This window comes from Camellia sinensis, chromosome 6 (genome assembly GCF_055761805.1).
Source record: "Camellia sinensis isolate YWXY chromosome 6, ASM5576180v1, whole genome shotgun sequence".
Taxonomy (NCBI): domain Eukaryota; kingdom Viridiplantae; phylum Streptophyta; class Magnoliopsida; order Ericales; family Theaceae; genus Camellia; species Camellia sinensis.
The window spans coordinates 82,105,486-82,119,902 of NC_138966.1; the positions used below are offsets into that span (position 1 = coordinate 82,105,486).

General features: G+C 36.2%; 1 protein-coding gene across 1 annotated transcript; it reads right to left on the bottom strand.

The window, feature by feature from the left end:
* Window positions 1-305: 305 nt before the first annotated feature.
* On the bottom strand, window positions 306-6,780 carry LOC114291099 (amino acid transporter AVT6A). The gene is made up of 5 exons (XM_082874083.1): window positions 6,251-6,780; window positions 5,253-5,405; window positions 3,057-3,260; window positions 1,619-2,084; window positions 306-902 (listed from the first exon to the last, which is right to left on the bottom strand). The coding sequence occupies exons 1-5, from the start codon at window positions 6,645-6,647 to the stop codon at window positions 776-778; spliced, it is 1,347 nt and encodes a 448-aa protein (XP_082730209.1). The 5' UTR covers window positions 6,648-6,780; the 3' UTR covers window positions 306-775.
* Between the last annotated feature and the right edge of the window lie 7,637 nt (window positions 6,781-14,417).

A 14,417-nucleotide genomic window follows, 5' to 3' on the forward strand; every position in this document is an offset into this window, starting at 1 on the left:
ATTTCCATAATCCAAAAAATAGGAATGTATATTAAACACCATTTACTGTATAAGAATATTTACCCAATTACATGATCAGATTATAGCTAACTTGATGACTTCAATTTTCTTGCCTAAAATTGAGCCACGATCTGCAAACCGAGAGAGAGAGAGAGAGAGAGAGAGAGGTGGAAAAAGAAAAAATCAAATATCCAAAATGAAAATGGAAAAACTGAGGTAGGTACTTCTAAGTTTAGCTTTGTTGAACGGAGGTAAACACCATTTAACAGGCTTGATGTGAACATTTGAACAAGGTATAAAGCTTCTTCAGAGAACTATAACTAGGAATTCTATCTCAAATCTCATTGAAGCAAAAAAACATCTTCTAGTCATGCAGGAAGTTACAAATTGATAGACTAAAAAATGTGAACATGTCATATCTTCCTATTGTGTTTAATGAATTGACGAACATCAAACAAAGTTTCAAGAATTATTCCAAATTTCCACAGCCAATCCTTTCCTTTTAACAAAAATATTCACTTCAAAAAGTTCTTATGAACCCTTCTGCATAAGGTGGACCAAACCAGCCTTGAACGTCTGTGTTGTTCGTATGTTAAAACCCTGATACATGACAAGGGTCCTTCATTAATTGGTGTGTGGGGATTGTTCAAGAACTGGAAATGAAGCATTGGTTTTACCACAACCAAGTGATTCTATATCAACCGAATTAATTATCTGAAGATGCATCAATTGTAGGAGAATTGCACCAAAATTCTCCAACGGTATCAGCTTCCAACTACGTTGTCCCGTTGAAAATGCTGTAAATATCACTGGAGATTGCCACAGTGCTCGAAGACACAGCAGTAAAAATCATCACCCACGATACCAGTCTATCTTTCTTTGTTGATATTGCATGAGTATCCCTGTATGAGGAAGTAAAAAAAATATATATATCATCATGATGCATTAGAGACAAGGTAATGTCATATTCTGTAAATCTGAGATGGAAGGTTCTAAAATCAACATGCAGATACAACAATTCAATCTGCAGATTCTCCCTTTTTTAAGAAGTGAAGCTATTTGATTGAGTTTTTTAGTATAAGAAAACAAATTATGATCCTGGTACTTTACATGGCCCAAAAAACTTCAACAACAGGAAATTCTTGCCAGTAAAAAAAATAAGGGTCAAGTATGGCTGTGAATCTAAATTAAGAGGCTTTTAAAACCAAAATGTCCTTTTTATTTCCAGAATAGATGGAAATCCTTTAGAAAATAGTTTGAATCTTTTCTACAACATTCTAAATCAAAATGAAAGTTAAGTTTTAACAATGGAAAATAATAAATATATTTGAGGATTTTTTTTTTTTTAATAGAAAGGTACAAAATCATCCAACAATGTGCCTTTTGTATACTATCTCAGGATCCAAATTGAACTAATCTTATTGTGCTAGCTACAAAATAAGGCCAGTAAGAAAGGAATTGTCGAAATACTGTTAGTCTGAACCTTAAACCAGCAAATTTTATTTTTTTGGACCATTATGGATCTGAAATACAACGAAGCATGTTCACATTTCTTGGAATGGACTATTGCTAAATGTGGCAACTTGCAAGTAAAGTAACTATAATCATTGTGACTCACCTAAGAGCAACAGCAGCTGGAAAAATGAATCCAACGGAGACAGTAGCTGTGGCACCAGTGAACTGGAAGGCATCCCATATGCTAGGCACAAAATTGGCTCCCAGAAAAATGAAACCCATGAGAGCCGCTGTTACTGAGAAGAATCTCCTGTTGTCAAAGGCAATCGGAATGGCATATGGAAAAAGTAGACCATCTAGGTTGAGGCGAAGGGAAAAGAATATGATTGGGAAAACAAGCATTAGGTGGATGCAATAACTCACTCTCACCACATCATTAAGCAAGGAACTATAAGGGATTCCAAGATCAGCGTCAAAATTGGCAAGTACATCATCCAGTGTGTGATTCCCAAAGAGGAGAAATCCAAAAAAGCTGGTAGCAAGATAGACAGATAAGCATAATGTGATTGATGTCCGGACAATTGACTTCATCTGGCTGGGGTCTTGTAGTTCATTGTCTATTGGGTGAACTGTAAAATCCATTAGAACAAGAAAGAATAGTAAATTATGTGGAACTGAGCAATTAAATATATCTAAATTATTTGAAGTCTTGCACAGAGATAACTATGGTATATTGTAAGCATTACATTTCATGCAATGCTATAAGTAGGTGCCATCTTTGCAACAAATAAGAGCAATGACCATCTATGAAGACCTCAATCAGCTAAATTAAGTATTTAAGTTGCAGGTAGCAGATGGCCATTTTATTATAGTGGGCTTCAATCAAATGCTACAATGAATAAAAAGTAGCCACATATATTATTACTCTTCAACAACAAATACCTGTGGAAAAGGTTTTTCTTCAGACTAATTGCAAAACTTGAATTTCATCATAAAGAACAGGCATACCAATCATGAGCATGTCTCTACTTCAACCTTTGTTCACATTCATATTGTCAAACAAATGAGACTAGATAGGGGAAAAGAACATTTTAATGCATATAACAGGAATATTTGTTTAACAATAGCATCATCTAAAATATAAATCAATAGCACCTCCTTGGTAATTGGGTATTTTTAACCTTTTGTCTTCAAACTATAAAAGTAAACTTAAGAAATCCACTGCATGACCCCATGACCCCTATAACAGAAACTTTTCTTAAACTAGGCTTAAAGAATAAAGTTGGGACTTTCTAGTGAAGTTAACAGTCAACTTGTTCAGAACTTGATAAGTTGGCAAATCCTATTAAATAAAAATATCACTTTCCTGTTGCATTCTTTATTTTTAAGCTTACCAATAGCTTCATTTCGGACTTACAAACAAAGCATCACAAAACCAGGTAGCCTGGAAGTCAAGTCAAGAAACATATATAACCATTTTGGGACAAAATTGAGTATTTGGTTTATGAGGTCAAAAGAATACCAAACTTTGAAGGTTATAGAAGTTTTTGTGCTTTTCGGAACTAAAACATAACAGAGAGGATGAAGAGATTAGAACTCACTATTATGGTGGCAGATATAGGCAGTGACTAGTATAGGTACAGTTGTGAAAAGCTTCCAGAAAGATGCCTGATCAACAAGTTCAGGCAGCAAGCGTGGCATTTCAATGCTTCCATTTCTCAATTTAACAATAGCTACTCCTGCTGTGATCACTACAAATACGACAGCCAAACCAACAGACAAGGCTGATGTGTACCTCAATGAATCTGAAATAATAAAAACAAAAAGAATCAGTGAAATTGTCATTTATTGCAACAAATGATATAATAACTGCAAATAAGTGACAAGATGTAACAATATATATCAAAACACTAAGAAGCACGGACACGGATACAAATGCGGATACGGGACACAACGATTTTAAAAAAATGGGGACATGGACACGGCTGGGACACGGCAATAAAATATTTTTTCATATATTTTTATTTGCATTCTAGATTAATATTACATTCACAAACAATCAGTATTAATAAAAATAACTAATTCTACATTTAAAAAAAAAAATTTAAATTAATACTTATAGTTTATATCTTTTTTTTATAGATGATCTATTAAGTATTTAAATCTATAAAAAAAAATAGTAAACATTCACCATTCAATATTCGTTAAAAGTACTAAAGAAAATGGGGGAAAAAGACAACTTGGCATATCCCTAGTCTATCCCTAAAGTATCCTGGCGTGAGCCCTAAAAATAAATTAATTAAATAAGGTGCCACGCCATGTGGCGTGTCCCATACGTGTCCCCAAAGTAGCCGCATGTCCCCGAAGTGTCCATGTGTCTGACATGGATACGTCATTTGTTTTGAAGTGTCGGTGCTTCATAGTCAACCCATAATTATATAAGAGAAATTGTCATTTATTGCAACGAATGATATAATAGCTACAAATAAGTGACAAGATGTGACAATATATAATAACTCTTGTAGTTGATTTGTATTTATTGTCTTATGAAGTAAAAATTGATTACATATATATCAATACATTCGTCAAGACGTGACAAATGATGTTTATCACTAAAAGAAAAATTTATCATTGAATTTTAGGAGAGTAGTGAATGATTTTCAAAATTTCAGGATCATATTTTCTGATTCCCGATACGTGATGCTTGATACTTTGGATGCCATTACACTGCGACCGATACTAATACGTATCCCAATACTGCTATTTAGAACCCACCGACAAAAAAAAAAATCTAAACTAAAACTGGTGCCTACTGAAAGCATTGATGTCAAGAGCAATAAAAACAGCCTCTGAGGTTTTTTTCTCCAACATTCCAACTGTGCAAGCTTGTCCAGCAAACCAAAGGGCTTTCCATTAATGAAGTTTGGAAAGTGTTCACCAGTACCATGTTCATTGGTTCCACAGCAATCTAAAATATCCAATTGGATACTTTCACCATAAATACAACCAATAGCTTTGCAATAATGCTTCCAAATTTCCTTTTACTGATCTTCATTATTTTCATTCTAGTAAATTGATTGGAATAGTTGTCCTCTCCCCAACGCAACACTAAAAGCCATTGCATTGTGTTGTTAGGCCTGGTAGGGCTCTTAAGTCTTAATACTGATGATAACAATAAGATGCAAATAAAGAGATTTCTTGAATCTTCAAATATAAAATAGGAATTCACTTTGTTGGTTAAGTGTAACCAGTCTCATGATGCTCATTGCACCTAATGACTTGGTGTACCAACTAAAGGTAATCAATAACCCCATCAGTGGATTGGCAGGTTCTTAGAGGAGGGCTGTATTGAGCTTAAGTAGGCACCCATTGACTTTGAAAGCAACGTCAACGCCAAATGTCAATTTGTTTAATCACACATGCTATGCTGAATGTGAAGATAAACAAACTGAGCTTACTACAATGTTTACTTTTTGAATCATCACTTATTCAAGCCGGTTTAGTTCTTTTACTTGCACATAAACTAATCACAGAATTGGACACAACCCTCTCACATGGGTGTGGGCCAGACACAACCTTTTCACATGGGTGGTTCTGTGATCAGTTTGTGTCCTAGACTTTTTCAAGGTGGTTTTCTAGTAGAAAAACAATCTCACCTCTTCTCAACCCCACCTAAACTACCTAAGCCATGCTTACTAGAGACACAGATAACTGAATTTTGCGTTTTATCTTCACATTAAGTAAAATTAAAAAAGGTTATACATATATATAAACGGAGACACTATTCAAAGACTCACCAAGGCGTTTGAATGAAATAAGAGGAGCAAAAACAAGGATGGTTGTGAGAAGCAGTAGGACGGAACGTTTGTCCCACCATTGTTGCCCAAACCATTCCTCCATCACACCTGAATAGTGGATCCCATCTGACCATGTCCCTGACAGCACGTCACCTGTTCACAAACTCACATTGCTTGATCAGTATCAAACAGTCAAAAATGAGCAACAAATTAACCAACAAAACAGTGTCAAACAAAACGTAAACAAAGAAGAGCACTAGCATCCTTAACATGTAGGCGAAGGAACCTAGTTACCCAATTGAAGGGTGAACCGTGACCCAATTAAGAGCAACTATGGCTGCGTCCAGAGCAAGGTACAGCATATTACTCACAAGGGTGAATTACAGTTTTGATCTTCAATATGACATTTGTGTCATTTTGGTTCCCCAATGTTTAATTGTGTCAATTTAGTCCCAAAGCTATAGAAAGTGTTTCAATTTGATCCACAATGTATAGAAAGTTATCCCCAAACCTCTTTTCGTCATCGACGGCATTAAAGTCAAGGGTAAATGTATAACTTTGGTGATCAAGATAAAACCGATCACATATTTTAGGGACAGGATAATTTTTTACATTAACGACACCACATATTTTTGGGACTAAATATGTAATATTTTAAGTGAATTCCACTCTTAATCCTGACTTTAATGCCTATTGATAGAATTTGTTCGGAGATAAAACTGAAACACTTTTATATATCAGGGACAAAATTGACATAATTTCAATATTAACGACTACAATGACACAAACTTCATACTTTGAGAACCAAAAAAAAAAAAAGTAATTGAACTAGTATTTTATCTTAACCAAGCCAAAATTACTCTGGCACTAGTGTCTGCTCAATTCAAAACATATAAAACCTAAATGTATGATCAACAAAATAAACAAAAATTTCAAAAAACTGATTTCGTAAATTGGAAGTATGATCAACAATAGAAAGAGAGGTCAATGGATTGTACCAATGATGATCATGTAGACAACGAGCGTGCCGAGATTGTTGATGACGATACAGGCCTGCAAGAGGTTTCGTCCTGCACCACCGAACGCATCGCCGACGAGTCCCGAGTAAGAGAACGCCTTGGAAGCTCTGCTGAACCTCAATATCATATCGATCGAAGCCTCCGTCAGCATCGCGCCGAGAACGATAACGATGAGTCCCGGGACCATCCCCAACTGCTTCAGAGTGGCCGGAAGGGCCATGATTCCGGCACCGACGACGGTGGTCGAGAGGTTAAAAACTGCGCCGGAGAACGACGCGCCGCCGAAGCCGCCTTCGGAGTGTTCGGAGTCGCCGTGATTCTGAGGGAGGAAGGGAGTCCTAGGGCTCCGACGGTGCTTCCGGTCGGCGAAGGTCATTTTCTTAATTTGCGATTGCGAATTTTGGGGCTTCCGATTTATGGGATGGACGATTTTAGATTCGGAAGAGTGGACAAAAGCAAAAGCGAGCTACTAATTTTTATTAACGGTTTTTTAATGCGGGGAATTTTACGCGGGAACTAACTTGGACAACCATTTTCTTCCTGATACGACGAATGAGTTGATGACACGTGTAAATGGTCCCACTAAATAGCGTGGAGCTTCGTAGACTCCGATCGTTGAAAAGTAAATGAGGCAAGTGGTCACTTGCCATACCAAACCTACTCAACAATTAACAAATGAAGAAAAAAAGTTAATATAATGTTGTTCGTGGTCACCATCAACATACTGGTTTACTCTCCGATGTACCCGAAAAAAAAAAAAAAAAAAAAAACATACTAGTTATTATTGAAAATTACAAACATATAGATCAGATAATACCGATATAGATAAATAATCATAAATTAATTTTTAAAATTAAATAACAATGTAAAATTTATTTAGAATATGTAGTAAAAATAATTTAAAAATAATTAAATTGTATTCATTTTTATTAGAGTTACATATAAGGAAAAAAAAATTCTTCTGTCGTTAATTGTGTACTCTAAGTTCTTAATATTAGGAGTGAGCATGGTTCGAATTGGACCGAATTGGGATAAGATCAGGACTAATCCGTTACCTACAGTTCCTAAAAAATTGAAACCAATCCAATCCGTTTAAATTATAGAACCAAAGTGAACCAATCCATTTAAACACTAATTGGATCGGTTTAGGACTACAGATTCACATAATTAAATAATAATAATAAAATATGTATAGCACTTTAATTTCATAAAAATATAAATATAGCGCTATATTAATTCTACAATAGCAACATGTCTTTCTATAATAGCGACATACTGTTCTAGTATTTAAACAATCATAAGAAAACTGGTTTCACTATAAGTATTTAGACCATTACAAATTAAAACTAAAAACTAACAAACAAAAATAATAAAAGAAGATATTATGCGGGTTTAGATTTGAGTTTAGGTTTTATACGGAATAAGAGAAGATACTATGGGAGAGGATGTATAATAAAAATATAGGTTATTTGTATATGGTCTGGATCGGTTCTAATCTGGAACCATGGGGTTCAATCCGGAACCAATTCGTGGACTATGGATTTTTAATTCTTCAATCCAAAACCGAACCACGGATTCAAAAAATCAATACGAACCTACTGGATTGGAATGGACTGATTCGGATTACGCATTTCACGGATTCCTTGTTCAGCCCTACTTAATATAAAATATATGTCATAATTTAAAAAATTTAAAAATTATATTTATGATAAAATGTAGGGCAAACTTCACTTTATCCCCTGTGGTTTGGGCCGGGTACGGTTTACCCCCTTGACATTCCGAAATCATCACATAACCCCCACGTGGTTTGTGGATTGAAATGCACACTAACTTATGTTAACAGAAGTTGTAAATTGACAATTATATCCTCCTTATTCTTCTCTCTCTCTCTTCTTTCTCTTCTTCTTCCTCCATACCCATATTTTACATATATATATATATATACACATATCAAACCCATATTTTACTGTCCAAACTTTTTCTTCATCATACCCAGAAGTTGAACCACACGCCATGTATCACACCTCGACATAAAGCTACGATCTCCCATATCCTGGTGACAATGCTGGCTAACTCGAAGACATGGATCCGCTGGCGATGCTCAACGCTTTTGCAACACTTTGATACAAAAGTTGCACACAGAAGTACACAGCCCAAACAATAGCGATAACAAGTAAAAACCACTGCCGATTCCACACCCAAACACATAAACCAAAAATCGACGTTGGACCTAAACCAGCAAAGACTCAGGCTGGTGCCAGAGTAGCTAACAAACTCAAAATCTAAATTATGGTGTGATAAACATCATCAGACCTCTGCAACAACAATAAGGATAGTTGTGAAACCTTTCTTGTTTGAATTCATCTTGTTCCTTCGAAACTAAAAAGCATACACAATACAATGACTCCAAGAGGGATGGAGCTTATGGCAACAAATAAACCACCCCATTATTTCATTAAATTACTTGTGTCTTTTTTTTTCTCTTCCCATTCTTTCTTTTTCAAAATTATATTCACACTTCCTGTTATGAGCTTGGTCTTTCATATAAAAACAAAAAAAAACCAAGCCATCTAACCTTCTCACAAAAGAGAAACAAAACCTTCTCACAAAAGAGAAACAAAAAAAACGTAAGAGGAAAAGAAAAAGGAAAAGAAGATGAGCAGCAGGGTGGGGAATGTGTACCCCACCCATGAATGCAAGAATAGTTGCAACAAAATATGGTATGATGGTGATGGTGATGGTGTGGTGGTGGCCAATGTGATGGTACTAATTTAGATGGAATGAAGGGTTATTCTTCCCAGACAAAACAATCACAGTTCGCTAGAATACTTGAATACTTGGAAGATCTATATAAAAAAAAAAATAGAAAGAAAGAGCAGAGAGAGAAAGATTTATGTTAAAAAAAAAAAAATAGAGAAAGAACAATGGTATAGCGATTCCAGTTTTGACCCAACCTTTATTGTATTCCAAACTCAGGTTTCGTGCTTTAGTGTTGTTCATCTCTTTTTCCCTTGTTTTCCTTTAAGTTTGTCTTTTGGATTGTTGTGGTTGTGCTTGGAACAGGTTGGTTGCTTGATTTTCAAACTCTTGTTGCCCAAATTTTTGCTCATCCGCTCGAGCGGCACTTCTTGCACTCGAGCAGACTTTACAAACTTTCAATACTTTTGCAGGTCTGCAAAACTACTTGGAGAGTGTATTCTACGCTTGAGAGGTTCTTTCTACGCTTGAGCGGCCATTTCTTTCGCTTGAGCGGTTAGTCTGTTTCCTGTAAAACTACTGGATGTGTGTTTTCTATGCTCGAGCGTCACTTCTTGCGCTCGAGCGGTGAGGGTCTTTTTTCATTGTGTCTTGGCGCTCGAGCGGTACTTCTTGCGCTCGAGCAGAACAACTCATTGTGTCTGGTACTCGAGCGTCTGTGCATATATTAGTTCACAATTGCATCTTTTTACATCTTTTCCCATCAAAACCCTAGATCGAGACCCCCTTTCTCTAAAACACTCTCTCTCTCTTTCTCTACATTTTCACCTAGTTCTAGTGATATCTCTATCCACTTGCCTTTGTTAAAAAGTTAGAGCATCCCAAGGGCTACATTTTGATCCGATTAAAGCTTGGTTTTGGCGTTCTTGAAGTTTCTTCATATCTCCCTTTGGTCTTCTAAGCTTGAAGTAGTGATTTTCTACACCTTCTTATGATTTTTAACTTAGTCATTGATTGTTATGTAACAATAGTGGATTTTAGGAGTATTTTGGACAAACCTAGGGTTTGGCATGTAAAATCAGAATAGGGGTTTCTAGTGAATGTGACATAAATGGTCATGGGATTTGAAAATGAGGTTATATTGTGTCACAATTGTTGATTTGACATTTGGGAAAGAGGAAAATTAACCTAAAATGGTTCAAATATCTATTTTGTATATAAATAAATGAAATTGGTTTTATAAATATGAAATTAGATGAATGTTGATGTAAATTGTGGAGTTGGATATGCATTACCTCACACTTTTGGAAATTTTGAATAAATTATCGGTCTTGAGATTGAATATCTGTTTAGAAATATCTGTAATTGGGCTATCGGTGGAGGATAGCTATGATTGTTGTACAAATTGCATGAGGATTAGGTGAATTAAAACTAATCTTTTGTGGGTTGTCATTGAATATGACTATGTTTTAAATACATTGTATATGTATGATTGGTTGAGAGGAGCAAGGAGAAAGGAGATGTACTCCATGTTTAAGAGGAGATAGGGGATGGACTCTATTGAATTAAGTTGGTCTGTGTGTCCTGGATGAAAGTCTTGAAACTGCGCGTATACATGGGTGTTGATCCTGCGGATGAAATTTTCGTAAAATAACAAATTGAAGTGTTTGTGTGATAATTGTGATAATTTGGGAACCACTGAGTTATATTCTCAGATGGGTTGCTTGAAAGATAATGAAATTGGCTCATGAAGTGAGATGAAATGAATTAATTTGAATTGACGCGAAGAAAAAAGGATTGAGATGTGGATTTTGGTACTTTATGATTATATAGAATATGGATTTATATTAGATGTGATAGGGGTGGTGAATATGATGCACCTTTTAATGAATTTTGTGCACAACATGACATTATTCACCAAACTACAGCACCCTATTCTCCGCAGCAAAATGAAATTACTGAAAGGAAGAATAGAACCCTAAAAGAAATGATAAATGCCATGTTACTAAGTTCAGGCTTACCACAGAACTTGTGGGGGGAAGCAATATTGTCTGCTAATTATGTTTTTAACAGAATACCCCACAAGAAAACCAACAGTACTCCTTATGAATTGTGGAAAGGTCGACCGCCTTTCTACAAATACTTAAAAGTGTGGGGGTGTTTGGCAAAAGTTGAAGTTCCTATTCCTAAAAAGACTAAGATTTGACCAAAAACAGTAGATTGTGTGTTTATTGGTTAAGCTCAGAACAGTAGTGCATATCGATTTCTGACTTATAAATCAGAAATACATGATATAAATGTGAACACTATTATAGAGTTTAGGAATGCTGTATTTTTTGAACATGTCTTTCCTTACAAGAAAGGACAGGAATTAAGTTCACAGGAAAGAACTTATGATTGTACACAAAGTCAAGAGACTAATGACAATCAAACACAAGAGGCTAGTAATGGTTTCGACCAATAGGACTTAACTGATGATGAACCAAGAAGAAGTAAGAGAGTGAGAACATCAAAATCCTTTGGTCCAGATTTTCTAACATACCTGCTAGAAAATGAACCTCAAAGCTTTAAGGCAGCAATGACAGGTCCTGAAATACCTTTGTGGAAAGAGACTATTAATAATGAATTGAATCCATTATGCAAAATCATACTTGGGAATTGGTGGATCTTCCGTCAGGTTCTAAACCTCTTGGATATAAATGGATATTCAAGAGAAAAATGAAAGCAGATGGTTCAATTGACAAGTATAAAGCAAGACTTGTAGTAAAAGGTTACAGACAAAATGAAGGTCTGGACTATTTTGGCACATATTCCCCTGTGACAAGAATAACATCCATTCGCATGCTTATTTCTATAGCAGCGTTCGTTTAATTTAGAAATACATCAAATGGATGTTAAGACAGCTTTCTTAAACGGTGATCTAAATGAAGAGATCTATATGGAGCAACCCAAAGGGTTTGCAGTGTCGGGGCAAGAAAAGAAAGTTTGTCGGCTTGTAAAATCTCTTTATGGATTAAAACAAACACCTAAGTAATGGCATGAAAAATTTGATCATGCAATGCTTACTAATGGGTTTAAGATAAACGAATGTGACAAATGCGTCTATGTTAAAAACACTGACCTAGGATATGTCATAGTTTGTCTTTATGTGGATGACATGTTTACCATTGGAAGCAGTCAAAACATGGTCAAATCAACTAAGCAAATGCTTAACAAAAGATTTGATATGAAAGATATGGGGGTCGCAGATGTTATATTAGGAATGAAAATTACTAAAACATCTGACGGAATATGCATTATCTCAATCACATTATATTGAGAAAAATTTTGGTAAATTTATCAAGGATGATATGAATTTAGCTAGAACACTTGTAGACGTCAATCTTTATTTATCAAAAAAATAAAGGTGATGCAGTGTCTCAGTTAAAATACTCCTAAATCATTGGAAGCCTAATGTACCTAATGAATTATACTCGTCCTGGTATAGCTTATGCTATCAGTAAATTGAGTAGGTACACTAGCAATTCCGGAGAAGACCATTGGAAAGCGATCATTCGGGTTCTTAGATATCTAAGATTTACTCGTGATCATGGTTTGAACTTTACTCGATATCTAGCAATACTCGAAGGTTATTGTGATGCCAATTGGATATCGGATACTAAAGATTCAAAATCCACTAGTGGATATGTCTTTACTCTAGGAGGCACTGTTGTTTCTTGGAAGTCCATTGTCACGACCCAAACCCGGCCCTATGGGTTTAGCACCGTAACCGGCCAGTAATCCGAGATTACCGAAGGCCTGCAGAACAGTAATACAGTAAAACAGAGTACAGGGCCTGGCGGAAGCCAATACAATAAATAAATAGTGTCCATTGAGCTGTGACAGTCTGTATGCAAAAGGCTTTTCATACATTTTCACATAAACAGTACAGAACAGTAAGTACAATATTTGCATCCATTCAAACTAGGGACTCAACCCTACAGAACAGTACAGAAAACATTCCGTCTGTACAAAACAGTACGGTCTATACAAAACAGTAAAAGAGTACAGAAGGGGGAAAAACAGACAAAACACCCCCAAGCCATAGCATGGCAACTCGGAACCTCGCAGTGAGGCACAAAGGCTGGCTTGACAAAACTGGAGTAACCCTGACGCCTCTAGCTGCGGTCTGGTGCCTGTACACCTACATATATATATGAGCAGTGAGCTAAAGCCCAGTGAATAACACAATATGTAAAGAGGTTAAGAATGAATGTCCTTACAGTATGAAAACAGTTCATTTCAATCAGTCATTCAGTTGTTCAGTACAGTAAACAGTCATATGTGGTACATCCATTAGCATAACAGTGACAGTAGGTCTTAAAAGACCGAACAGTAATGATGGCCATCAGTCAGTAAACAGTAGTGGTTCCACAAGGAAACCGACAGAGATCTCTGTGACAGTAACAGTAACAGTAAACCGTAGATACTAAGGATGCCACAGTACAGTTCAGAAATAAAGGACATACATTCATTCAGTAAATAATACCAGTTCAGTAAACAGTTCAGTTCAGTATTCAGAAGATAATCAGTTGAACATATCTTTACACAATTGTTACTCACAGAGTTCTGGGCTACAGTGTGCTAGAGCGTGTCTCCCCAGTTGCCAACCCTACACAGTTCACAGGTTGAACACACACTAAGCTACACAGTTGGGAAATCTTATAACTTAATCCCTAATTTGCCTTGGTGTGTTCTACAATGATATCCTCATCTAAATGTCTTAAACTAGGCCTAAGAATGCCTAGGATGGGATGAGGATGCAAAAATACACTTAGAAAATATTTTGCAAACTTTGCTGAAAATAGGGGCTTCGCTCGAGCGAGACTTTCTACGCTCGAGCGTAATTCCAAAATCAAAGGCTTCGCTCGAGCGAGGAATCCTTCGCTCGAGCGGTCTGCAAAACAGTAAAAGTACTGGATGCTGAAATTTTACGCGCGATCGTCGCTCGATGGTCGCTCGAGCGGAGCCCTGGACAAAGGTGCTCGCTCGAGCGGGGAATCCTTCGCTCGAGCGAGGAAGCCAAATCTGGAATTTCCAGATCTGCCTCCCAAGCTCAAACCAAGCATTCAACCACTCCAAACTCGACCTCTTGGGCCCAAATTCTGGAAAACATCATTAAATTCAATGTATAACAAGTTTCAAAGCTCAATTTATGAATTCAAGCCCCAAAGGTGAGTCAATTAAAACCATATTCAAACCCATTTTCAAGAACAACATTCAAACATGTCATGCATGAGTTTTAAACCAAATTAAAGCTCCAAAGCTTGATCAAATGAGCTCATTTCTTTTCAAATCGGATGGAAACATGGTCTATAACAACAATATGAGCATGCATGCACTAATGTCCATGTAATCAACCTCAAATTGCAACAATACCAACATGCATGCAAGAAATGATCTTCAATCC